The sequence below is a fragment of the Botrytis sinoallii genome (assembly GCF_014898435.1).
Source record: "Botrytis sinoallii strain Bc 23 chromosome Unknown BSIN_001, whole genome shotgun sequence".
In the NCBI taxonomy this organism is placed as follows: domain Eukaryota; kingdom Fungi; phylum Ascomycota; class Leotiomycetes; order Helotiales; family Sclerotiniaceae; genus Botrytis; species Botrytis sinoallii.
In genome coordinates, this window is record NW_024066028.1 from 3,521,835 (window position 1) to 3,547,192 (window position 25,358).

Consider the following 25,358-nt stretch of genomic DNA (forward strand, 5'->3'; position numbering starts at 1 on the left):
GTCAATTCTTTCGGCGCAGGACGTTCAAGAAATATGATCTCCTTCAGGTCATCCATTTGCGAGATTTGCGAATAGCATAGCAATGAGATTTGCATTTGGTTCTGCGGGGTTCTAGGAGTGAAGAGCTGTTAGATATTGTCGATTCAAAGATCAAGGTAGGAGATTGACATACTGTCAATTTGTTGAATAAAGTATTGATGAACTCTTTATCACTCGCAAGATATTCCAAAACTTCCTTGTCTGTCGACAGGTTTATGAGAATTGTCATTGCATCTTTGGCTATTTGCTATACATGCGTTAGTTGCGCCTCTACTAACGATGATATTCGCGAGGTTTCAGTCGTACTTTGTAGTCGCGGACCAGTAATTTTAAATCCTTTACTGGTAGAAGCTCATTCGTCTTGAATATTGAAGGCTGCGATAATGAATATGGAATCAAATTCTCGACGGCTGTATTGGCGCAAATCAGTCGAAGTTTGAGCGGGTGGTTCAAATATCTTAAACATACCGATCGTCCGCACTTGAGTGTTTCCATGCGATATAAAATCGACGAGCTTCAATAATAGTTAGCATGATTTGAATGAAAAGAATAGGAGCTGAGTTCTACCTCTTCTAATTCGGTCGGCATATTGATAATTTTTCGAGTGTTTTTAGTGATGTCTATGACGAACTTCTTCAAAATATTTTAGAGGGGTAAAATGCAAGTCTTCTTTTCTGCCACTGTGTTGGGGTCACCGCTTTCTTATCTCGATTCTCGCTAAATTCAAATAATATACTACCGGTGAGCTATACCTTGTGTTCGATCCTGAAATGACATTGTGGTTCATGGTTCGCAGTGTCAAATAAACCTGTTGGTTATTTTCCACCTCTCAAAACTTCTGTTCAATTACATATATTCGATACACATTGTTGATATTGTCATATAGTCAAAGTTGTGTCTGATATTTTCATTGTCATTGATTTACGATGATCTCGTCTCATAATAACCAACCTCCTGCCGGAGAACATATTTCGGCCATCAACAACCACTACTAAACAACTAATGTACTGTTTCTTCGTTCCTTATCACCTGATCGAGTATTTCAATATTCCTTAAACACAATTGATTCCTAACAAAGTCTTATTCACGTTCGTACAAGTCCATGTTGCAGTTTTCTTGCTCGGCGTGGTGATATTGATGTTTTGAGCTGCGATGTTGATGCATGACTTCTCTCGTTAGTCTAGAGTCACTGAAAAGAGGGTCGTAATTCTTGAGATAGAAGTATGTGACTTGGGATACAAGGAATATACTCACAGAAGCACTACTGCACACCAAAGTTCCGACCTTAGGGTCATGTTTTGTGCTTGAGACACCAACAAAGTTTTTGAATACTACATCTTGAATTGTCATTTTCGTCTGGGAGAATCGTCAGCTAGTTGTTCTTGTGATTCTTGTGAGATACAAAGAGGATGATGAAGTAAAGTACTCACAGGATAAGCGTTGCAATTTGCAGTAGTTTGCATGTAGCAAGAAGTGAGTTCAATCGAGTCTACCATTTCCCAATTAGTAAAGAAAATAACCCAATCTCGGACAAAATAATATGAAACCTACAATCAACACTAGAAACCGTCATCTTGTCATACGTAATATTCCTCACAACGCCGTTACCTCCACCTGCCCCATAAGGTAGACTTCCATCTGAGTTCGGTACTGCACCTGCCCAGACCTTGATTCTCGCCGCATCACTGGCTTTGCTTAGTGTATTGTTATAAATGTAGATATCTTCAACGATATCAGTCACTCCAACGTATTGTCCTAAACTGCCAACGGATATGCCATGAGAACCTGTACATGCAAGATTTTGGACGATAATGGAACTGCTGTTGGGTTTGAAGGATACGCAGTCGTCGGTATTAAGGATGGTTGAGTTTTGAATTGTGATATGGGAAGAGAGGTAAGTGTCCCAGCCATCTTTGAGCACTCGTTAGTCAAATATATCCACCAAAAAGTGAATGAAAGTCGGTAAATAATAGGGGAAACCCACCAGAATTCTTAACCGGATTAGAATTACTCGTCACTGCCGTCAAAGTCATCCCACTAACAAGCACATCTTGACTGCCCGTGATGAGATTGAACCAATTCGGTGGACTTTTCATCTTCAACCCGCTCATACTTCCTCCTGTCACTCCATTCATGACGAACAATATCGGTCGTGCAAGAGTATTATCTTTAGCAAAGGCATCCCACCATGGTTGCCCATTCCCATCAATGGTTCCTCCCCCATACCAATTGATATCATTTCCACTCCATTGCCAAAAGGCACTGCTGTTTTGGAAAGCATACTTGAAACTATTGGCAGTCCAATAGGCTATGTTGGAGGAGAATTGAATGGTGCCTGAGATGTTGAAGTCAATAGCTTGAAGAGATTTAAGATCTAGCGCGGTGGAGATTGTGTAGAGAGTTTCATTTAGTTGGACAACTCCACCGTTGTTGCAGGATTTGATGGCGGCAAGTAAGGCGGGAGAATCATCGCGGCCAGAGCCCAAGGAGGAGACATGGCAAGTGCGATTTCGGGGGGTAGAAAGCGCAGTAGTTGCCAAGTGAGCCTTGGCAGGTTGGATGGGTGCAACGATGATCTCTGGGCGTGAAAGAGTTGAAGATACGGCTTCAGCACAGGAAGAAAGATTGGGAAATGAGGAGAGCAAAAGAACAGAGAGAATATTGTAGGGACGGGGATTGAGATGCATTTTTGCGTATGTTCAATTTTTGCAGATATGAGAAGAGTACGGACGAAATACGAGGAGAGAATGGGAATTGGGAAAGCCAGAGATCTCCTTCATAAATCTCAAGTTCCTACCTCTTAGACATACCCTGGGAAGGAGAAGACGTGCATTTCGGACTCCGACTCCACCGAGAGAGGAGTCTTGATGTCCATGTTGGCCACTGCTATAGTATGACCAAGTAGATCTACCACCATTCAAATCTAAGCTCCACCCGAGAGGAGAAGTTAATTATATCAGCCTAGATTGAAGATTTTCAGAGCATACAGGCTAATATTGAAGGAAAATAGCTCTCGAAACGCCAAGTAATGAACACGCTTGTCAATAACGAGATATGCTCTGCTATTTCACTTGAGAATTGAGGAACCACATTAGAATCCGAGGAATTTTTCGATGTCTCCGATATTGAAAGGACTGATGTCAAAATGCTCAGAGAAACTTCGAAAAATAGTCTGACCGCCAACTGTTTGTTGTAAGATTGATGACAGAACAGACTTGAACAGTCACGGGAACTAATGCACGCTCCAGCCGTCAGTTCCTACGCTAGTTTGCGGTGGGAGAATTAGGATCCACCAATTATATTAATTTCCATTCAATCCATGTGGCCGCATGCATGATACATTGATACCAGAATGCAGGCACTTCAAATAAAAATGACTTTGTTCGAAACTACATTCTCACGCCTTGAAGTTGAGCCTCATGGATGATCTTGAAGTTGCTTCCCCATACTCCGAGTTCATCATGACCAAACCCAACACCTACACCAACCCTATTCTCCCGGGAAGTCATCCCGACCCCTCCATCATCCGCTCTGGCGACAATTACTTCCTCATCACATCTTCCTTTGAATACTTTCCCGGGATACCAATATATCACAGCACTGATCTGATATCATGGAAACTCATATCCCACGCCTTAGCCCGTCGTTCCCAGCTTGATATTCGGACCCCTGAACCTGGGGGTGGAATATGGGCTCCGACTATCAGGGAGCATGATGGCTGGTTTTATATCACAGCTGCGTGTTTTGATAGGTATAGACCACAAGAAGATCAGAGGGTTTGGCCAAGAGGATTTTATGTTAAGTGTAAAGCGGAAGATGTTTTCGGGGGTGAGTGGAGCGAACCAGTTTGGTTTGATGAAGTGGGGTTTGATCAAGACGTAAGTGCTCATGTTGAGCTTAGATATTTGTTACTGTCACCCGGAAGGGAAAGTATGATGATTTGGACGCTAACAATCATGGAAGCTGTTTTTTGACGATGACGGAAAAGTCTATTTGTCAACCACTAGACGCAAGCATGAGCGTACAATTGAAAAGCCCCTCAAAGATTTTGCCATTCACATCACTACTATTGATATTTCCACCGGGGTTTCTACATCTGTTCCCCAGGTAATTCGCTCTTCTCCGTCAGGCATTGCAGAAGGATCCCATCTTTTCAAGAGAGGGAAGTTCTACTATCTATTTACTGCTGAAGGCGGCACCGAATCGGGACATTGTGAATGGGTATCACGATCATCAGCTGGACCTTTCGGACCATGGGAAATTATCGATGCTCCATTATGGAAAATCGGAGTTGAAGGTGATGAAGTGGTTAACACAGGCCACATTGATATTGTTGAAGATAAAGAAGGGAATTGGTGGGCCGTTCTGCTTGCATGTCGGCCTGTAATACTAGCTGATGGAGTCAAATCTTCTGTTTTTGGTAAGAGGAGAAATTTAGCTGTCTGAATGTATATCAGCTAATCCAGAAATCTAGGAAGAGAGACTTTTCTCGTACCTATGACGTGGGAGAATGACTGGCCAGTTGTAAACGAAGGCAAGAAAATTACCCTTCAAGGCGAGGGCTTAGGATTATATCAGATCCAACAATCTGCCAAGTGGCGTGATGAATTTACGAGTCCAAAGTTACAACTTGGGTGGTATCGAAAGAGTAAGTTCAGTGCATCTATGGCACTCGATGCTTAAATGCCTATTCTCAATCGAACATGCTAATTATTACTTTAGATACTCCCCAAAAACAAGATTTCGAGATAACTACCAATCCATCTAGCTTACGATTGTTTGGAAGTCCATACACACTCGGCAGTCCAGCTTGCCCTACTGTGTTCTTTCGCAAACAAACATCTCGCGTGGGAGTTTGGTCTACTCGACTCTCCTTCAATCCTACTTCTACCCATATGGAAGCAGGAACTGTAGTATACTGGAACCATTTGACTTACGCCCACATCGGAATCAAGGGCACTCCACAAGAATCTCGCAAACAAGTAATCACTCATATCTTCATCAACGGTCAAGCCAAAGGCCACAGCTTCGGAGAGCTAAAAACCAAAGACGATGTAACGCTGTACATTTGGTGTACGGACGAAGGATACAAACTCGGCTTCAAACCATGCGATGAACCCAATGAAAAAGCCATACAATGGATGGGCGAAACAATAGTTGAGGAAATAACGGCCGATCCGCCCATAGGCGCTGCATTTACAGGAATGATGCTCGGAGTTTATGCGACTGGGAATGGGGATTCGGGTACCGTACCTGCGGATTTCAGCTTCGTGGAGTTTGATACTCTTTTCAAGCCTGGTCTTCCGATTGATGAGGACCAATACGCTCTGAATTATTTAATTGCGGATAAGTAAGAATTGAGGTTGAACAGTAATATATACAGAGATCAAGATTAGCTCGAACGAGAAACGAAAGCCTCAGTCTTTCATATATTTCTAGAATCTTGATAGAAACAAAGAATCCAATATCAATCCTCATGTTGCGTCAAATCATTAGAAGATTTCATTTTGTGAATAGATAATATGTGATGTGAGCGATATTCTTCGGACATTGAATATTAACCATAATGTTTTAGAGCTTGCGAGAAACAACTGGGCCAACAATTGTTTTACTTTCTTCCCTTTCTGTGATAGATCATGTACTTCCTTGATATTATGTGATCCTATGGCTCAGTGACAATTTAGAAATCAGAGGGAAAATGTGTCTGGGTATTTACGAGAAAATGCTCCTTGGTGTCTACACCCCCAAACCTAATCTCATGTCCGAGAGCTCTAAACAACATACAGTCTTTCGCCAGTACATACAACATTCAGTATTGCACAAAAGCGTAAAATAACTAGAGACAAAACTCTTTAATTAAATGCATAAATACTGAGCAGCATCTCATATTAACTAATTCCTCATCATAGGGAGGTAGGTACAAGCCAGTCATACCACATGAGTCCATTCGATATAACCCACCAAACCAATCCGCGACTCATATCCCAAAACTCAATAAACATCTCAGAATCTAAACCTTCTCATGCATAACGACATTTTCATTTTCCACCCCCGCAATATCCGCGCCTTCGGTCTCAACATGCTGAACATGCGCATGATGGGAATCCTCAATCCCAAGCTGCGCCCCTCCTTTCTCAATATGGTTTACGCCTCCGAAGAGCACGTCCATCTCTTCCAACATGATGTTTCTGGTTTCTGGCACCACGAAAATGACGAAGAGGGCGAGGAGACAGTTTATACCGCCGAAGAAGAAGAATGTGTAGCTAGAAGAGGAGATGTTAGTTATTTCAAAGATAAGAGAGTGCGAGGGAGAGAAACTTACAAACTGCACTTCTCCAAGAAAACAGGGAAGAATTGATTGAAAATCAAATTCGACACGTTTTGCCATTGACTACACATACCCACGGCCTGGGCTCTAACATTCATACTGAAGATTTCGGAGGTCCAAATCCAAGTTGTGGCTCCCCAAGTAGGTTTATAGAAGAAGATGAACAAGAAAAGTAAGAATGTGAGTGCGATTCCGACGGGTTGATCTTTGGTGAGAGTTTTCGTTGTTCCGTTCATATAGTATGAATCTGGTGTTGCGATTCCGACGGCGGCAAAAGCGATCATGCAGAGAGCCATTCCGAATCCTCCGACGATGAAAAGGAATTTACGTCCATAACGATCGACGGTCCAGACAGCGTTGAGAGTGAAGATAATACCACAGGTACCGTTGATAGCGTTGATAAGATTGATAGTTTCGGCATCTTTGTAGATTCCCTTGTAGATAGCTGAGGAATAACTGTTGAGACTACCCTGGCCAGTAAGTTGTTGACCAGCGTTGATGACGAAAGCAATCCACATTCTCTTGCGGACGGATTTATCCATCCACAAAGCCTTGTAAGAGCTGGTTGACTTTTGTTCTTTTTCGTATTCGAGCGCTTCTCTAATTTGGAGGAGTTCATCTTCGACTTCTTGTTCAGTGTCGCGGACTTGGAGAAGGGCATGGCGAGCTCCTTCAACATTTCCGTGGGAAATGTACCAACGAGGAGTTTCGGGGATGAAGGGGAGGAGGACACAGATGAGGATTGGAACCATCATTTGGAAAATGACAATTGTTTTCCAATCCCAATCTCCGAGAGCAGCGGAGTGTTTTCCAGTGGCGAAGGCAATCCAATAGGCGATGAAAGAACCGACTGAGTAGAACAATTGCCAGAAACCCATGATTTTACCACGGATCTCGGGTGGTGCAAGTTCACCAATGTAAACTGGTCCGGCGGCTATACTATTGTTAGATGTAATTTCGTAAAGTATTCTGATTGATACATACTTAAAGCAATTCCCTGTCCAAGACCAATGATGACACGACCTCCGATGAAGGCATTCAAGTTTCCTCTTGGTGCAAAACATTGGACGAATGTAGCAATGATAGTTAAGAAACAACCGATTCCCATTCCCCATCTTCGTCCGAGTCTATCGGCCTAAGTCATGTTAACATATGAATGCTTCGCCAAATGATGGATATTCCACATACAATCGGTCCACCAAAGAAGAATCCAGACACGATACCACCGATATTGTAAGATGTGTTGACGAGACCGAGGGTATATGTACTCTGGAGAATGTTAGCATCTAGTCGTTACTCGATTGGATGATTGTGTCACTCACGGGCTTATCGAAGTATGCAACCCAATGTTTGGAGTTTTGACAAGCATTGAAAACGGAAGCATCATAACCGTACAACACCATACATGCGGCTGCCACCATAGAGATGTACCTAGAGAAAAATTAGAACTTTGTTCAACTGTTTGAAGTTTCCAGATGATACTAACCATTGTACCATCTCTTATTAGTGGTGTTGAACATCTTGAATTTGTTCTCCTCTTCACAACGCTGATTGACGTTTCGTGTGATTAGACAACGGGCACAATTGAAGTGAATTCCTCCTTGGTCGATTGATTTCTTCTGCAATTGATAGCAAGAAAGAAGTTACAAAGGTACAATGGATGAGATAGAACTGACAAGCAAGTGTAACCTCGATCAAGGGGTTCGAATTGTATATATACTTATCATTTTTCCCCATGGGGCTTTGATAGCTATAACATGGTCTACTGCGCCGTACGATCTTTTACACCGTTCCCAAGGGTTTACTTCCACACGGAAATGATTGAGGTAATAATTGCACCAATCCGCACTCAACATTTTTTGTTATTTAGTTGTGGCGTTCCAATAGCGACACTCGCCTCGCACTAATTGATATTAATCCTGGAGTAATCCTGGAGTCGTCCTGGAGTAATCCTATAGCAATCCCAGCAATCCTGGAGTAATCCTGGAGAAACTACCCGCACTTGTGGGGGACTTTTTCCATATCCGTGGGGAAATTCCCCAGATAAGAACTGGCCGAACTTTATTGGGGTCATTGGGGTAAACCTCCGCTGGTGCGCGTGTAAGCATACATGGGGGTACGAAACATGCTGGTACAGCATTTCCAACACTTCGTATTGATGAATCAAATCGAAAGATATCGAGAAAATCTGGAGCTTCCAATATGCGGGGAAGTACAAAAACAATATTTACAATGCGAACTGTCTTTTGGTAAAAGCAGGGGGCCAATCCGCTTGGATTCTTCACGTAGAACTGGAAGACTATCGTTAATCACCAACAAATCATGCATATTGGTATTGTTCGTAACAAGAGCTAATCCGCATTTCTCTTCTAATCATACAATAATAATCTATCTCTTCCCCAACAACGCCAAGTGCTCCAGTTTTTCCGTCCGTCTATCCTTTGTTCGACATAGCCTGGAATGTTCATGTCTCACATGGAATTTTAGATGTTTCCAGCCGCAACTACTTGCTTTTCCCATCCGTGAATAGTATCCAGTAGAATCTGTAACTCGTATTTGGAGTCGTTGGGAGAATTTGGAATCGGATCTAGGAGACCATCTTTCGATTGGTATTTGGTTCCAAGAGATTTGATGATACCCCATGCACGTCTGAACTCATCTCGAATTGATACAATTCCATTGTGAGTCACTGTACGTGCAATGTTATGCTCAATCTCGAATGGATCTTCTATTGCTAATAGATATCGATGGCGAACCTCCTTAATTTCTTCCATAGTCTTAGGGGGCTGTTTGCCTTCTGATGCGGCGGATACACTATTAGTATTATCCTTCGTAAAGTTTGGAGTCGCGGGAGTCGAAAATGCTGGTGTTGAAGGGGTAGGGGGAGCTGCGATTTGCGTGGTTTCGACGACTGTTCTTGCACCAACCCATCCTTTCTCGTGCTTGCTAAGGATACCATGATTTGATCGTAAACTCAAAACTTCACGACCCCATTCGAATCCTCTTCCTTGAACCGTTGTCATCTGTTGGCTCTGTGCAAAGTATTCAAAGAATCCCCGAAGTAACATACCCACAGAGTCATGATTATGTGTTAACATCTTACGCTCTGCCAAAGATCTGATCTCTGCTTCGTTTCTCCAAAACCTCACATCATGACCATCACAAGTAGTTTGGGCTTCTTTTTCGGCAGGAGAAAGATGTGCAGGTGGCTCTTTATTCATGTGCTGAAGATTTGGTAGCACTGGAGGCTGGGCAATGTTCATTAGGTAGTGTAAGACCATTAGCACATAGCCGTAACTTCCAAGCGTACCACGATATGGAGTATTGATTCCTCGAATCTTGGCCCAATGCTTCACAAATAATACTACAATCTTGACTCTTGGGTCACAGATGGAGTACAGTCTGAGAAGTAATGTGTTATGCAAAGCTAAATGATTTGAGAAATTGATATCGCATTGAATTCCAACTTTGTCTTTGGGAAATTCAAGATGATCCTTGTATCGGTCTCGAGGTTTATTGGGTGATATTTGAGTTGGGTCAGGGAGAGTACGGATGATCGCTACCAACTCTGCTTGTGAAGAATCAACAGAAAATTGCCTAGAAGCTAGATCACGCAACACTGGAATGTATCTTTCAACGTGAGGTTTGGCTTCCTCATCGTAGAAATTCACTTCAAGAGCATGCTCATAATCTTTCACCAGTTGCAAAATTTGATGTCGGCGAGCTACATCTTTCAAGGTCACTATTCCCTCCATACTTTGCAAGGTATCGCGAATTTGAACATCATGGATACCATCAATGTAGTGTTTAACAAATTTGCCGATAATTTCTTCTTCCGTTAAGTTACGTGGGCGGATGAGGTTTTGGGGTAACCCTTTGCCTTCAAGATCTTCCTTGAGTTTCTCAACTCTCGCGAGGTATTGTTTTGGGCTCTCAAACATTAGTTGGTCGAGATATGCAAAACGCAAAGAATGGATCCTCTTCAATCGTTCTGTGGCGGTATGCAATTGTCTATTGTAAATATCAGACTCGGTAAGGGGTCCTGTTTTATTCCGTAAAACTTTCCATGACTCGAGAACAGCAAGAGCATCAGACTCTTGTTTATCAGTTGCTTCCAACAAAGTCCGCTTATCCCATGCCATTGCTAGTCTTTCCCCTTCGATTTGTGTGCAAATCCCATTCAGGGATCGCTGTACAAAAGGTATAGTAGGATCAAATAATGGAGAGATGGAAGGAGAATCGGATAACCGCTTTGATAGATCCTCAGAATGCAATCCAAGAATGAAAGCCCGACAAACTTCATTGAGAGTCTTTGCTTCCTTCATATTAAGCTCAGTCGAGTTCACAGATAAATCGCGCCCGCCATGTTTTCTTAAAGCACGCTTCGCACAAATATGGTAGTCAATAAGATTCTGGTGTTCTTTTTGCTTCAAGCTGATACCCTTCTTATCGGTTTGTTGTGCCTCTCCTTTGCTATTTGATTGGCTTGTGTTGCTGGTAGTTTTGGTCAATGGCTTAGATTTCGAATGTGTCTCTGCTGGGGTTGGCTCAGGAGACTTTGTCGTATGACTGTCTAAGTGCTTGTCGTCTGCATCATCGTCTTGACATTCGCCCAAACCGCCCTCCCATTTATCACGCTCCGCCAGAAGATCTGCCATCAACTTTGGGATTGGTTTCTCGCAAAGCTTGATGATAGGAACCCTTGTTCTAGTAAGTAATCGTGCGCCGTATCCCAAGCTGAGCAATCGCTTCTCTAATAGCCGTGGTATTTGAGACTCCGAAGACTCTGCAGATGGATTCGAGAATGGGGTTAGAATTGCAAGATCCATATCAGATCCTTTGGTTGCAAAGCCCGAGCTTAAACTTCCGTAGCATTTCAATTGGACTGTCGAAGAATCAAATTCTTTATTGCCACTATTTTCTCGCTCATGTTCAGTAATCGCTGCTTTACAGATCTCTTCGATATGAGCTCGAAATCGCTCCTTCTTGTTTGCCTCGTCGGCATCAATCGCTATTTTTGGAACACATTCTTCAGCCAATTTGTCCAAGAATGCACCTTGCGCCATCATTTCATCAGTAGTTGCTCCAAAATTTCTCCGTCCTTGTCCACCAGAATTTGAAGGGCCTGGATTATACAATTGTCGATTTTGTGGTGGAGGTCTTTGAGCGAAAGAATTAGACCCGGGGCTTGTCTGATTCATGTTCTGCCAAGAATGCTGTTGGTGTTGCTGAGGATATACAGGACTTTGAAACGGAAGATTAGGACTCGCTTGATTTGGAAAACCACCTGACCTAGGAGAGTTATGGTATGCCATTTGAGGGGTATAAGGAGACCTGGTCTGTTGATAAGATAATTGTGGAGAGAATTGTCCTTGTTGGTAAGTTTGTTGCGGTCTTTGGTTGCTCCTTTGATTGTTGTTGTAGTATTGCGGTGTAGATGGTGTTGAGTGCTGCTGTCCTGAATGGGGTGTGTAGTTTCGGGCTGATGGGCCTGTTTGCTGATGGTGCTGTGATTGTCCAGAGTTGACTGGAATTGAGAGTTGAGCATTCATTTGTCGTCTTTGTGCTTGGTTCATTCTCTTTTTTCCAGGTTGAGGGGATAATGGAGCAGTGTTGCTGGGGATAGGCTGTGATGATCCAGTAGCTTTGGAGGTCATATTGGAAAGGTATTCCTGTTGCTCCGATGGGCTGGCTGTGAGCATGTGTGGTGGTAATTTGACACCAGCGGCACCAGTTGCAGGAAGAGGATGCATGTTGATGTTTTCATTATTCGTGATAACATTGGCATTATTGAGAATGAGACCTCGAAGACGATCTTCTAGTCCATTATCACCAAAACTTCCTGTAGGCAGGTGCCCACCTTGATCTTTCCCTACTGGAAGCATCCTTGTAAATATATGATAACAAGTTGGGTTGAAGTTTTCTAGAATAGAATAGCAGTTTGATGTTGAAGATTGATATATTGAACAATGCCTCTTCTTATATTTCTAGATGATAAACTACAACCTCGGAAGTAGATATATTCGGTATTCTGGAAGTGGAGTGAATCAAATCAATGAAGACTAATCATGTGATGATTTCTTGAAGCCTGACCTTCAATATCTTAGATGATTTTTTGAATTGGATGTGAAGAAAAGGTTGAATTGACTTGACTCGACGTAAATGCGTAATCATGAGATACTTTTCTATGGTGAAATCCGATGGAATATGTTATCGTTGTTGTGGTCGAACAGTTTCCATATATCTTCGTTTGCTTGATTTGTGGTCTAGAATATTCTTTTTTCCTTCTCTTTGGGATGAATGTAGTTGTTGAGATACCCCTCTCTCTCCAAATCAAAAAGTGATTATCAAGAAGAAGTACGTGATCGTTATTGGTGGTGGTCGATGTGAGATGCAGAATGTGGATAGAAATGCGAATACTTCAAAGTGTATGTTCCCCTCTTCGAAGTCTTCCAAGTGAATGTGATGCAAACAATATATATCGGGCCAGCACAAGAAGCTTTGGCTTTTGACTTTTGGCGCTTGGTACTACGGCCACCCTAGTGAAATGTAACAATATGGCGCTACTATCTACAACTGAGCAGGGATTGTCGATACGGGAGTCACCATACGGTTTTGGGACTAGTGGGATTTAATTGCTTGTCATTGCAACAGAACTGAATTGTATCTTGGATGGTAGAAGCATATAAGAAAGTCAACCAAGTTGATCCACAAAGCAAATTTAAATTCAACAAAGAACAATCAACTACCACTTTGGAGGATCAAATTTCAATTCATCTATACCTACTCATATATTTTTCGACAACGATAAATAGCACATGTACACAAGTTCAAGATTAAAGATACCGGTTCTTTTCAGCTTTTGCGACCGAACATAACTCCAGGCTCTGTCTCAAGGCAACAACAGCTCTCAACCTCATTCTAAGAGAGAAGAAACTCATTGAGTCTGTTCAGTCCAGAAGATTTCTCTATCGGCTGTCCAGTCTACTGTATCGGTCGAACCTTCATTATCAAGAATCTAGGCACTTTCCGAATAGTCATTCAAGATGTCTGCCTCCCCATCTGGCATGTCGAATGGTCGAACTCCTACCCCAACTCCTAACAGCGGCGGCGCACCACAATTTACACGTAAAGTCAAGGCTGCTGATCCTCTGAGACCACGAAAGAAACCTATCCGCAGACCAAATCCATCTTCTACACCTGCCGGCGCGAACTCGAATGGCTTGATACCAGCCAGACCGAATGGGCCAACATCCTTGAACAACGTTTCTGGTCCACGCGCACCCGGTCCGAGAGGTCCAATTCCTGTCAATGGCAATGTTGCGCCTAGACAAACATACGGTGGTTGGACTCATCCTCCCAAGGGAGAAGTCACGGATTATCCTCTCTTCACTACCAGGCGGGCTTTGCGTGATGGAATCCGATATCATGCAATGAGATTTTCTGGAAAGAAAGAGGTTGACCCGACAGATCAAAACGAGTTCACGCGACCAATTTCTCTTCATCGCAGAGACCCTCGGCAACCACCTCCGGGCAAAGCATTCAAGGATGAAGATGTAGTTATGGAGGACGCAGTCGATTCCAAGGAGAGAGAAAGACAAGAAATATTAAAGGCCGAGAAGGAGGCGCAAAAGGCTGCAGATCGTGCGCAAATAGCTCCTACTGGCAATAACGCCAATGCAGCAGCTGCTAAAAAAGCTCAAGCCTTCCGAAATGAAAAGACAACTCAAGTACATCGCTTAGATAAGACAGCAGAGCAAAAGAAAGAGTCCGATCTTAGATATGAGGAAGCGTTACCTTGGCACCTGGAAGACGCTGACAACAAGAACACTTGGGTCGGTAATTACGAGAGTGCCTTGTCAGAAGTCAATGTTATGTTTTTCACAGAGGGAAGTGCTTTCAAGATGATTCCAGTCGAGAAGTGGTACAAGTTTACCTCGAAAAACAAATTCAATACTCTCACAATCGATGAAGCGGAAGCTTTGTTGAGTAAAAAGACCAAAGAATCTAGATGGGCTATGAAAACCCAAGAGAGAAACGAAGCTCAACGTGCAACTCAGGAAAATATCCGGGGGATGAATAAGTTGTATACTGTCAAGACAGAGAGTGCAAGTTTCAAGGGATCGAGCAGAAATGAAACAAGAGATATCGATGAGCTTGATTTTGATGCTGATGATTTGTTTCAGGATGATGATGAGCTTGCCACAGTTGAGCCAGATAGGGACGAAGATACAAAGGATGCTCAGGAAAGAATCAAGCAAGATCAAAGAGGTGCCAACTTGTTTGGTGAAGCAGATGAAGAAACTGTTGAGAAAGACTTCATCAAAGAAGAACAAGAATTGGAGGCAAAGAAGAAATTAGGAAAGGGTGTCCGAAAGGCTTTAACCAAGCGCGAAAAGAATTTCATCTATGATAGTGATTCTAGCAATCCATATGCTTCTTCAGATGTATGCATTTTTCAAAAGTCATTCAATCTACCTACTAACGTTTATCAGAGCGAAGATGATACCTCCGATGAAGAAAAGCAAAAGGAGATCGACAAGAAGAAAGATGAAGAGGCCAAAGCCAAATTAAAGGCCGAAGCAAAGCCTTCGGGTACTTCGTCAAAAGGCAACACCACACCTTCCGGTCGACCTAAGCACACTGATCCTTTGAAGAAATCCAAGAATCTTAAGAGAGCTGGATCCCCAAACCTTTCAGAATCTAGTGGAAACGAATCTTCCAGAAAGAAGCATAAGAAGAAGCATGTCGGCTCATCGCAACCTACAGGTACATCTACTCCAATTCCGGGTCAACCTCAGAGGAAATCATCTATTGTCAAGATGTCAGTAAATTCAAGCGAACTCTCAAGAATCAGTTCTTCTACACCCAACCCGCAAACTGCCACAAGCGACGGAGAAGCCACAGGTGGTGAGATGTCAGATGGAGCCGGTTCAAAGAAGAAAAAGATCACTCTTCGTATGGGAGGATCGCCAACGACTTCAAGACCTGGTAGTCCAATTCCTGGTAAATCGAGTGGTAGCCGTGCTGGTAGCCCTTCTCAAGGAGCTGGTAAGCATGTCTTTTTTGCTCATTGTTCCGCAATTCTTTAGATAATAGACATATACTAATGATATCACTACAGAAGCTACATCTCCCTCTGGTTCTGGACCAATCACGCCCAAAGATATTGCTGGTCTGCCTTCAACAGGTGTCTCCATTAGTCAAATATTGGCATACTTCCGTGGAAGAGTTGGTGATGGTGAAGGACAGACCACTAAAAAGGAGTTTATGGAAATGATCAAGAAATATACTAAATATGGACCTGACAAACTTTTGCGACCAAAAGTTTAGGAAGCATGGTATCATGGTTGTTTGGATCTTTTTGGAGAAATGGGTTTCGGTGTCCAAATCTAATCGTGGAGGGAATTTAATGGTGGATAGCGGGTGAGAATGTGAGATGGGAGATGATATAATATCTTACCAAAAAGGGTGTTTGGTGACATGGATATGAGAGGAACGTACATTGGCCGCTATGGTACATGCAACGAATTTGTTACAATGGCCCCGGGGTATTATGATGCATTGGGATGGGAAGGCAAATATCTTTCAAATTGGCGAAGATGGGATGATATTAATTGCAAATACCATTGAGGAAGGGATGAAAAGATTTACTCGTGGTGCTCAAGTATAATATTCATATGTGGTCGATCAGGCCATGTGTGCAAAGTTTTCTTGATGTTCTCAGATGCCATTCACAGTTTGTCTACAACACCTACATAGAATTGGGAAGAAAATAAGAATATGCAGATATACATGATTTTCATGATTGTGCCGTGCATTATCATTATCTGAACTCCATTGATCGTCGCTTTCCCGGGGTATACGTAAGTGGCAATTTGTAATATGTAACATAGGTTTAGGTGTCCATCTGCCATTGAAAATCCAAATCCTTATTCCTCGACCTCCTATTCTCCCCTTTAAACCTCTCTGCCTCCCATCCATTGCCCCTATCCACCCCATCCCATCGATGACCCGGCCGAATGCCATATCTATTCGGCGCTGCCGAACCTTTGTATAATGGTTTTCCCGTCCTACTTTTGCCCTTCTTCTCTTTACTCAAAAACTGCATCGCGGGATCATTCCACCGCTCTACTTCCTTCAATTCCTCATTCATCTCCACATCATCCACCCCCCTCGCCACCGTCATAAACTTCGCTTCATCTAACTCCTCTCTTCTTTTCGCCTTTGCTAATAATTGTATGTCTCCCTTTTGCGCCTCTAGTTCTTCCAATTCCTTTCGTGCCTTTTCATCCATTTCTTTCTTAGCTTCGGAACGTCGCATACTTATGTCGATTCGCCGACCCGTTGCATCTCGATAGACAGTTTCTTCTTTCCCTTTACTCTTGCCCGAACCGGATTCGCGCGCCCATTGCGCGGCTTCAACTCGCTTTTTCTTTTCAGCTTGCGCAGCTGCCTCATCGCGAGTTTGAAGCCCGCCGCGGGTCTCTTCAATTGTAGGTTCTTCGTCGGCGTGCAGAGCGGCAGAGTTCTCGGCGGCGGCTTGCTGGATTATCCGGTCTGCTTCGGCGGTATCTTCATTCTGTGGTTGGAGAGCAGGTACGCCGACAGTTTTCCAAGATGATTTTTTGGATTTGCGAAATTCAGAGGTGCTATTGTTGGTGATCATGGGGGTATCATCGTCGTCGGCATGGTCTTGAGGATTGGACCAGCCGGGAGCATCGTCGTCGGCAATTATGAGACCGGTTTGCGCGGCAGCCTTGCGTTTGCGTTTTTTGTCTTTGGGGGTACTGGAAGAGGGGGTGGAGGCGGTGAGGTAATTTTTGGCGAGATAGGAGGAGAGTGACATGCTGGGTGGTGATGCTTGTGCTGTGAATCCTATGATAGGAGACTGATAATTTCGATAGCTTGAAAGGTGCTATGTAGATAGCGTTCAATGACGCGGGTGTAGAGACCACAATGCGGAACAATGCCTCGGTCTGATCACAAGCTATACTTGATTTCGACGTCCTAGTATGCTAACCTGCTCGGTTCCGATCTTTTGTGAAGGTAAATAAGGTACTTTGTAAATTTGATGAAAGTTCGGACTTCAAATCTAGCCTGTGTGCGTCAATGCGAGGCTGAGTATAACTTTTAGCCTCATGCGACGTCGCGGCAATTTCGCTTGACATGTACGCTAAAACATTATAATGGGTCTAGCGCACAATAGCCTTGTCGAGTCATGAGGCGGCCAACCAAAGTGCAGATCTAATAATTTGGTATGAGCAATTGCAAATTGGGGGCCACAAATTGGAAATATCGTTTCTATTCTTGGATTCCTTCAAGACCAGATACCTGGGTGGTGAGAGAGATTGATAATCAAAGGTATCCAATGATTAGCTCCTCATGACATCTGTACCACTGGTTCGTCAGAAGATTCCAATTTTGTATGACTACATACTAATAATTGGATGCATAAACATACAGATAGATGTACATTGCCCCTTTCAATCGACTCTCAGACCTATTCTCAAGAGCACAACCATGCGTCCAGGGACTTGCCACTGCCACTGCCGCTATTGTACGGAACGGTTCACCGGCATTGAGCTCTTTAGCAACCTACAAGTCATTTTCACCACTACACTAGGTATTAAGGACAGCCATTGTACAATACAGTCCGTACACAAATCCGGTTTATTGAGCCTGGATTCCGGAAATCTTGGACCTGAAACATCAAATCCATTCTAAGGGGACGTGTCAACCCCACTGCCAACTTTATGCCGTGAGGTATAACTTCCAGGGGACTTTCCGAGTATGGCAATTCATTCCAAATGGGTATGAAGCTCGTGCTTTACTGTAGATCAGTTCATTACTAGTCCGAAAGTACTCAAAAATCTCTCAGTATTCACTTCCCCCATTCCTTTCCAGACCTTTCTCACCAGGTTACATCCAATGGTATCAAGTGCTTTGATAGAATGCTATTTTATGTTATCCGCATTGACCATATTTCTATCTGGACAGTAATCAGATCAAGTCTATGAGAGCAAAGTTGCTGGACGGCTTCTGGAATTTCGTCCGAAGGTACCCCATATTTTTACACAAAATATGGAGATGATGATTTTTCAAGTCAGGTACGGAACAGGGGGCTCCAGTATAGGAAAGACACTTTCATTTCGGAGAGTAGATCTACCTTTCTCATTCGAGATGATCAACATGATAGCTTCAACGCTATGCCAAGATTCAAGGGGTGAGAACGTTATGGTCGTCGTCTTTAAAAGATGTTCTCCTCTCCATGATTATTTTACTTTTCAAGCCTGCTTTGCATTCTTTACCACTCTCTTTACGAAAGGTCCTTCTAGGCCTGTTACAATCTTTTATTTTTATTTTTTCATATTAAACACATTCATTTTCATTTATTGTTATTCTATCAGTCATGTTTTCATCGTCTCTCGGGACGGCCCTCGTTGGGGCAGTCCTTGCTACAAACGTAGCAGCATATCCACCGGCTTATGCACCTGAAAAGTATTCTGATCGTATAGACGTCGTCCATACTGGTATTTCTGCCGGCGTACACTCTGGTGTGGCTGCAAGACACACATCCCACAAGCAGCTTTGCAGACATGACATTGGCTGCTCGAGACAGAATGAGGTGTTGTTAGATACGTAAGAGTTACCAAAGATGATTTCATGTTAGGTTTGTTGCTAACATATTTGTAGTGGAGTCAGTGCCGCATTGGACGTATTTGGTCTTCTTGACCTCGGTCTTGGTGCAGATATCGGGATCAGCTTTGGAAGTGCATCAGGATGCCAAATCAAGTGTGTTGATTGTCGCACATGGGGTACAGCCGTCGTCACCAACACCGTGGCCGAAATTTCCAGCAACATCATCGAAGAGGTGATCGAGTTCTTGGAACGTCCTTACGAAACCATTGTTGAAGCCGCAAGCTTGGAATGTTTGATTTCTTTGGAGGATGTTGGAGGACACATCGAACTCAATGTCTTCGCCGCTGAATCCGCCACTTACACTCTCAATATTTTCGAAGCTGGTCTTATTGCTGATGTTTCTATCCTCGATACTGTCTCGGTTGGCTTGAACGTTTTCCTCGATTTGGTTATCTCCGTCGATGCTCAAGTCGATCTTTCTGCTGGTTTCGAATTCTCCTTCCCAGAAGGTGCTTCCCTTACTGTTGACCTCTTGGCCGGTGCTATCAAGGACTATAACTTCGACGGAGCTGTCATGAATGACCTTCCTATCGTTGTTCTTGCTGGTGAAGCCACATTACAAGCTTCTATTCGCTGCAGAGTTGAGGCTGGTACTACCGTCTCTCTATTGGGCATTGGATACGGCTTTGAACTTGGTGTCTATGCCGATTTGCTTCAATATGTCACTGAAATCGGTAGCACCGATAATTGTCCACTTTCCATCTCGGGTGCCGTCGATGTCAACATTGGTGCATATGCCGCTTCCGTTGCAAACATCGACTTTGCTGCATTCGAGATTGCACCAACCGCCGCTATCACTGTGAATGCTGGTGCCCTAGCTGCTATTTGCACCACTAGACCAACTTCTACCAGAGCTTTGGGTGCTATTTCCACTGGATCTGCTTCCAGTGGCTCTGATTCCACTGGCTCGGGTTCCAGTGGTTCGGGTTCCAGTGGCTCTGGTTCCGACGGTCTTGGTGGTTCGATCTCTATTGGTCTCGGAGGGTCTGGCTCTGATTCCGGTTCGTCAGGATCTAACTCTGATTCCGCCCCATCTGGAACTGGACGTTTCGCGAATGGCACTGTCCTAACTGCTTCCCGGCCATCCGGTTCTTCCGCCACTGGATCATTAATTGGAACCATTACTAGTGCAGCATCTTTGACCACATCTACAGCTTACGCTACCCAAGTTACTACCATTACCAGCTGTGCTTCAAATGTTATCCATTGTCCAGCATCCCTTGCAGGTACCACCGTTGTTACTCAAACCGTTGTCGATTATACAACTGTTTGCCCAGTTACTGAGGCTGGCAACACCGCGTCAGGAGCCATTCCATCAAGCTTGCCATCACTTACTACCACGGCCAAGACCAATGTTGCCCCATCATCTATTCCTGGCACAATCATTCTTACCTCAGTCGCATCAGCAAGCCCATCTACTTTCGATGTCCCAAGGACAACTCCTACCGCTGTCGTTCCCGTCGGTACTGGACCTTCAAGCACTAACTTGGCATCCATCACCTCCGCCTTGTCCAGTGAACTCTCAGGCTCCTCTCCTTCATCGAGTGTGATTGGTTTCGGAAGTGACACTGCTTCAGTTCCTACCCCAAGCAGCACTGGAGAGCTTAGCGGTGAGACCACCTCCCCAGCTGGTTCATCCCCAAGTGCTTCAGGACCAAACGGTTCTTCCCCAAGTGCCTCAGGACCAAACGGCTCTTCCCCAAGTGCCTCAGGATCAAACGGTTCATCTCCATCAAGCTCTATCGCAACTGGCTCATCCCCAAGTGGTTCTCCATCTGGAAGTGGTGCCTCTCCAAGTGCTTCCGGCTCAAACGGCTCTTCCCCAAGTGCCTCAGGATCAGAAAATGGTTCATCTCCATCTGGCAGCGCCGCTGCATCTGCTCCATGTGTTTCATCAGGCGCTCTTCTCTCTGGTCAAACTGCTTGCCCAGTTTCTGGCTCTACTCCAGCTCAAACCAGCTCTGGTGAACTCAGCGGACTTTCCACCGCCCCAGCTGGATCTTCTCCATCATCTGTCGCTTCCGGTTCATCCCCAAGTGCATCTAACGGAGTTTATCCATCTGGATCTTCGCCCAATGCTTCGGGATCAACCCAACCTTCTGCCAGTGGTTCATTGCCAGCCGTTTCTTCCAATGGATCTTCTCCATCCGGATCTGCCAACGTCTCAAGCCCATCTGGTACTACCGATTCGAGTGGTGCTAGTGTCACTGGAGGTTCTTCTCCATCTGCCTCCTCATCCGAAACTGTTTACACAACCGTTATCGTCGATTCGTACACTACTGTTTGCCCTGTTACCATGACACAAACTAGTGATGGTGTAACAAGTGTTTTGACCACTTCTACCATTTCAACTGTCTATAGCTCTTCCACCATGACTGCCACCAAGACTGTTGTCGTGAAGCCATCTGGTTCATCTCCATCTGAATCCGCTCAAATCACTGGCCCAGCTGCTTCGTCACCAGGATTCTCATCTGAGACTGTTTACACTACCGTTATTGTTGATTCATACACCACAATCTGCCCAGTCACTTTGACTCAAACCACTGGAGGAACCACTAGCGTCTTCACTACTTCTAGCACCTCCACAGTCTACAGCTCATCAACCGCTACTGGTACACGTACTATCACGGTTGCACCTTCCGCAACTTCCGATTCCGAGGGTGCTAGTGTCATTCCATCTGGTTCTGCTCAAGTTACTGGCCCAGCTGTCTCTTCTCCAGTTCAATCTTCCGAAACTGTCTACACAACCGTCATTGTTGACTCTTACACTACAGTTTGCCCAGTAACTCTCACCCACACCAGCCAAGGTACAACCAGCTTTGAGACAACCACCAGCTTGTCCACTGTTTACAGCACCTCCACTCGTGTCGCTACTAGCACTGTTGTCGCGACCACAGTAGCCTCTGCCCCAGTTGTCTCTGCTTCAACTCAATCTTCCGAAACTGTCTTCACAACTGTCATCGTTGACTCTTACACTACAGTTTGCCCAGTAACTCTCACCCACACCAGCCAAGGTACAACCAGCTTTGAAACCACCACCAGCTTGTCCACTGTTTACAGCACCTCCACTCGTGTCGCTACTAGCACTATTGTCGCGACCCCAGTGGCTTCCGCTCCAGTAGGCTCCGTCCCAGCTGTTTCCCAAGGTGTTTCTACCGAACAACTTTACAGCACAGTCTCCGTCCAATCATACGTTACTGTCTACCCAGTAACTTTGACCCAGACCAACGGAGGAGTCACCAGTCTTGAGACAACAACAAGCTATGCGACAATTTTCCAGTCTTCCACCATCTATGCCACTAGAACAGTTGCCATTAAAACACAAGGAACTTCTACCCCAAGCGGTTCTGTCGTTGTTCCACAAGGTAGCGCACAAGCATCCGGACCAGCCCCATCATCTACTTTTGGCAATTCTGGTGTCTCTGCTCCATCTCCATCTGCCTCTGTCGTTTCCAGCAACAATGTCCCTGTCGCTTCTACTCCAGCTTCTACACAAACTGGATCTAACTCAGGAAACTCTGGAAATGGATCCCCATCTGTTGCAAGTTTGAGTGCCACAACCGGTAGCCCATCCTCCGCTATCAACACTAACAGTGGAGATATGCTTTACAGCACTGTAACAGTTGTTCCAGTTGCTAGTCAAGCAGTCAGCTCAGCTCAAGGTTTGACTACACCTGCACCAGCAACTGGTTCCTCTCAACCATTGACCTCTGCCATTGGTGTATCTGGAAGTGCAGGTTCTGAAGAATGTGCTCAACCATCTGTTATCACCATTTCTGCTTCTCCTTCTATTCTCACTGTTGTAAGTTTTCCCTTGTGATTTTCTTTTAGTTCTACAGCTAATCAAACATAGACTCAATCTGCATCCGTCATTACCATCATTCAAACTGTCGGTGCTAGCTCTCCATCTGGTGTTGCTTACCCAGGGTCTCCTGAGAACTCTACCGTCTCTGGTCTCCCAGGTAAGGCTGTTTCAGTCTCATCTTCTCAGGGCATCACCATCGCTTCATCGACTATGATTGTTCCAGGTTCAGGTGCATCATCCACTATTGTTGTACCAGGAGCTATTCTCCCCACTGGATCTCAAGTCTACCCAGTTGGTTCATCCACTGTTGTTGTACCAGGAGTTGTTACCCCTACTGGATCTGGATCTGAAGTCTACCCAGTTGGTTCATCCACTGTTGTTGTACCAGGAGCTATCGCTCCCACAGGATCTCCAGTCTACCCAGTTGGCTCATCCAACAACGGTACCTCTGGACATTATGCTAGTGGAACAAGCAGTAACAAACCCACTCAACCAACTTCTTCTGTCACTGTCACTGGCATCACTGCCGCAAGTGGATCAGCGACTGCATCCCCAAGCATGATTATCACTGGTTCTGCTAGCCGTTCTAGCATCTCCATGGGATTGATTGCTGTCATTATGGGCGCTGTTGCTCTTTTGTAAATTAGGTGATTGAAAAAAGGTGGATAGTATATGAGTGGTATGAACTGAACTGGAGGGTTTCCTATGTCTGAACGAGGTATGGATACTGTTGAGTATCGTGTACAGTATTTTAATGTAATTTTTATTCAAAAATAAATTACGGAGAGAAGATTTGTTGTATAGACACTTCTTTTCGTCCAGTAGATAGTCAATACATATTTGACAAACTGTACCATTATGGTTTTCTGGGATTGTTTTTGGTGACTGTATTTTGTAAGAGAGTATGAGTGTATGAGATGATTGTATGAATTGAGATGATTATATAAACTAAAATAATCATATAAACTATAACAATCATATAAACTAAGATTCTAATATAATAACTCAGGCCGGATAATTATCAATCATTAATCAAAAATAGATAGATATCTAGATATCTGAATAGATAAGATAGGAATCAGAACAAATAATTAAAAGCTTACTTTACTTTACTTTATTTACTTATAAAAGAAGAAGAAGAAGAAAAAAAAGAAAAAGAATAGTTAAGTTAATTAAATAGTTAGCTAGATTGTATTTTGTATTTTGTATCTAATATCTAATATCTAATATCTAATATCTAATATCTAATATCTAATATCTAATATCTAATATCTAATATCTAATATCTAATATCTAATATCTAATATCTAATATCTAATATCTAATATCTAATATCTAATATCTAATATCTAATATCTAATATCTAATATCTAATATATTAGAAGATTGAGTGGAAAAGACCTTTATATTGACTATTTATTTATTTATTTATTTATTTATTTTAATTTATATCCAGGGGGCAAGCTGCAGGGGCTCGCTACAATCTCCTAGAGGATACTAGGAATGGATTATGCTAATGGGGATGCCAGCATAGCTATACATTTCGTTTTTCTACGATTGTAATACAGATTAGGGAAAAAACAGCTAGGGGTACTGTACATGCTTTTACTATTTATTTCCTGCTTGCAATATTGGTATTGTTTAATTCACTTTATACTGAATAGTTTAGATTTATAATTAACTAGAGGGTTTTATATTGTTAGTTTTTGTTTGGTATAGTTTGTATATAATAATGAAAAAGGGAAAGCAGCTTTAGAGGAGATATAGCTTTAGTTGATAATATGAAAATGGGAGATTAGAGGATCTTTGGAAAAACTGAATATAATTGCTTGAAGTGATTAGTGATTGTTAGAAAGATTGCAAAGTCTGTTGGGGTTTTCAGAAGAAAAGAGAAATAATCGATTGTATTCTTTGTATTTCGTAGAATTGAGTTGGGTTTGTTTGGTTAATTATTGAATTGAATACAAAAGTATTAATAGAGCATTAAGTGTTTAGGCTTTTTGCTATATCTATAAAAACATTTTGAAATAATATTGTTATACTAAAAGTATTGATGGTAGAACGCAAAGTCCTTATATCCGGTTCTGAGTATTATTAATTGCTGAAGAATAGAATGGGGGAGAACAAGTTCCTTAGATTCCTTGACTTAATAACTGAGATGCTAGTAATAGTATCGATTAGCGAAGGTAACCTCATTTCGTTTTCACTATCTCTATTCTGCTTTTCATCTAAAGATTTTAGTTATTAAATTTATCCTATTAATAATAAAAAGCAATGAGTTATTGTTTTTGATATAATTACTGCAAATGCCCAGATTGATAAGCCGATTGGCCTTTTTGTTTTCAAGGATTCTAGTATATCTAGGTAATCATTGGATTGCTATTTATCTGTTTCTCATAATCTTATAATAATATAGAAATGCCTATTGAAATGAATTAGAGGCGTTGCTTTTAATATATTAGATAATTAAGGTACTATCAATAC

General features: G+C 43.2%; 8 protein-coding genes across 8 annotated transcripts; 3 read left to right on the forward strand and 5 right to left on the reverse strand.

The window, feature by feature from the left end:
* Nucleotides 1-48: 48 nt before the first annotated feature.
* Nucleotides 49-627, reverse strand: EAF02_000785 (uncharacterized protein; the record flags this gene model as incomplete). Its single annotated transcript, XM_038896833.1, has 5 exons — nucleotides 49-111; nucleotides 173-286; nucleotides 346-449; nucleotides 508-553; nucleotides 607-627. 5 exons carry the CDS (start codon nucleotides 625-627, stop codon nucleotides 49-51), a joined length of 348 nt encoding a protein of 115 aa, XP_038763692.1.
* Nucleotides 628-1,091: 464 nt separating this feature from the next.
* On the reverse strand, nucleotides 1,092-2,726 carry EAF02_000786 (uncharacterized protein; the record flags this gene model as incomplete). Its single annotated transcript, XM_038896834.1, has 5 exons — nucleotides 1,092-1,205; nucleotides 1,294-1,395; nucleotides 1,470-1,528; nucleotides 1,591-1,950; nucleotides 2,024-2,726. The coding sequence occupies 5 exons, from the start codon at nucleotides 2,724-2,726 to the stop codon at nucleotides 1,092-1,094; spliced, it is 1,338 nt and encodes a 445-aa protein (XP_038763693.1).
* Nucleotides 2,727-3,500: 774 nt separating this feature from the next.
* EAF02_000787 (uncharacterized protein) lies at nucleotides 3,501-5,393 on the forward strand (the record flags this gene model as incomplete). The annotated part of the gene is made up of 4 exons (XM_038896835.1): nucleotides 3,501-3,917; nucleotides 4,003-4,459; nucleotides 4,514-4,687; nucleotides 4,762-5,393. The coding sequence occupies 4 exons, from the start codon at nucleotides 3,501-3,503 to the stop codon at nucleotides 5,391-5,393; spliced, it is 1,680 nt and encodes a 559-aa protein (XP_038763694.1).
* Nucleotides 5,394-6,049: 656 nt separating this feature from the next.
* EAF02_000788 (uncharacterized protein) lies at nucleotides 6,050-7,887 on the reverse strand (the record flags this gene model as incomplete). The annotated part of the gene is made up of 6 exons (XM_038896836.1): nucleotides 6,050-6,302; nucleotides 6,362-7,301; nucleotides 7,352-7,502; nucleotides 7,556-7,636; nucleotides 7,690-7,798; nucleotides 7,862-7,887. The coding sequence occupies 6 exons, from the start codon at nucleotides 7,885-7,887 to the stop codon at nucleotides 6,050-6,052; spliced, it is 1,560 nt and encodes a 519-aa protein (XP_038763695.1).
* A 963-nt stretch (nucleotides 7,888-8,850) lies between these two features.
* Nucleotides 8,851-12,252, reverse strand: EAF02_000789 (uncharacterized protein; the record flags this gene model as incomplete). Its single annotated transcript, XM_038896837.1, has 1 exon — nucleotides 8,851-12,252. The coding sequence occupies one exon, from the start codon at nucleotides 12,250-12,252 to the stop codon at nucleotides 8,851-8,853; it is 3,402 nt and encodes a 1,133-aa protein (XP_038763696.1).
* A 1,161-nt stretch (nucleotides 12,253-13,413) lies between these two features.
* Nucleotides 13,414-15,700, forward strand: EAF02_000790 (uncharacterized protein; the record flags this gene model as incomplete). Its single annotated transcript, XM_038896838.1, has 3 exons — nucleotides 13,414-14,814; nucleotides 14,863-15,418; nucleotides 15,492-15,700. 3 exons carry the CDS (start codon nucleotides 13,414-13,416, stop codon nucleotides 15,698-15,700), a joined length of 2,166 nt encoding a protein of 721 aa, XP_038763697.1.
* A 565-nt stretch (nucleotides 15,701-16,265) lies between these two features.
* Nucleotides 16,266-17,216, reverse strand: EAF02_000791 (uncharacterized protein; the record flags this gene model as incomplete). The annotated part of the gene is made up of 1 exon (XM_038896839.1): nucleotides 16,266-17,216. One exon carries the CDS (start codon nucleotides 17,214-17,216, stop codon nucleotides 16,266-16,268), a length of 951 nt encoding a protein of 316 aa, XP_038763698.1.
* A 1,345-nt stretch (nucleotides 17,217-18,561) lies between these two features.
* On the forward strand, nucleotides 18,562-23,727 carry EAF02_000792 (uncharacterized protein). The gene is made up of 3 exons (XM_038896840.1): nucleotides 18,562-19,009; nucleotides 19,064-22,871; nucleotides 22,923-23,727. Exons 1-3 carry the CDS (start codon nucleotides 18,780-18,782, stop codon nucleotides 23,514-23,516), a joined length of 4,632 nt encoding a protein of 1,543 aa, XP_038763699.1. The 5' UTR covers nucleotides 18,562-18,779; the 3' UTR covers nucleotides 23,517-23,727.
* Nucleotides 23,728-25,358: the final 1,631 nt, after the last annotated feature.

Coding starts and splice junctions, on each gene's coding strand:
- EAF02_000792 (XM_038896840.1), top strand. CDS start 18,780: ATGTTTTCATCGTCTCTCGGGACGGCCCTCGTTGGGGCAGTCCTTGCT. Junction 19,010..19,063: donor AATGAGGTGTTGTTAGATAC/GTAAGAGTTACC, acceptor ACATATTTGTAG/TGGAGTCAGTGCCGCATTGG. Junction 22,872..22,922: donor CTCCTTCTATTCTCACTGTT/GTAAGTTTTCCC, acceptor AATCAAACATAG/ACTCAATCTGCATCCGTCAT.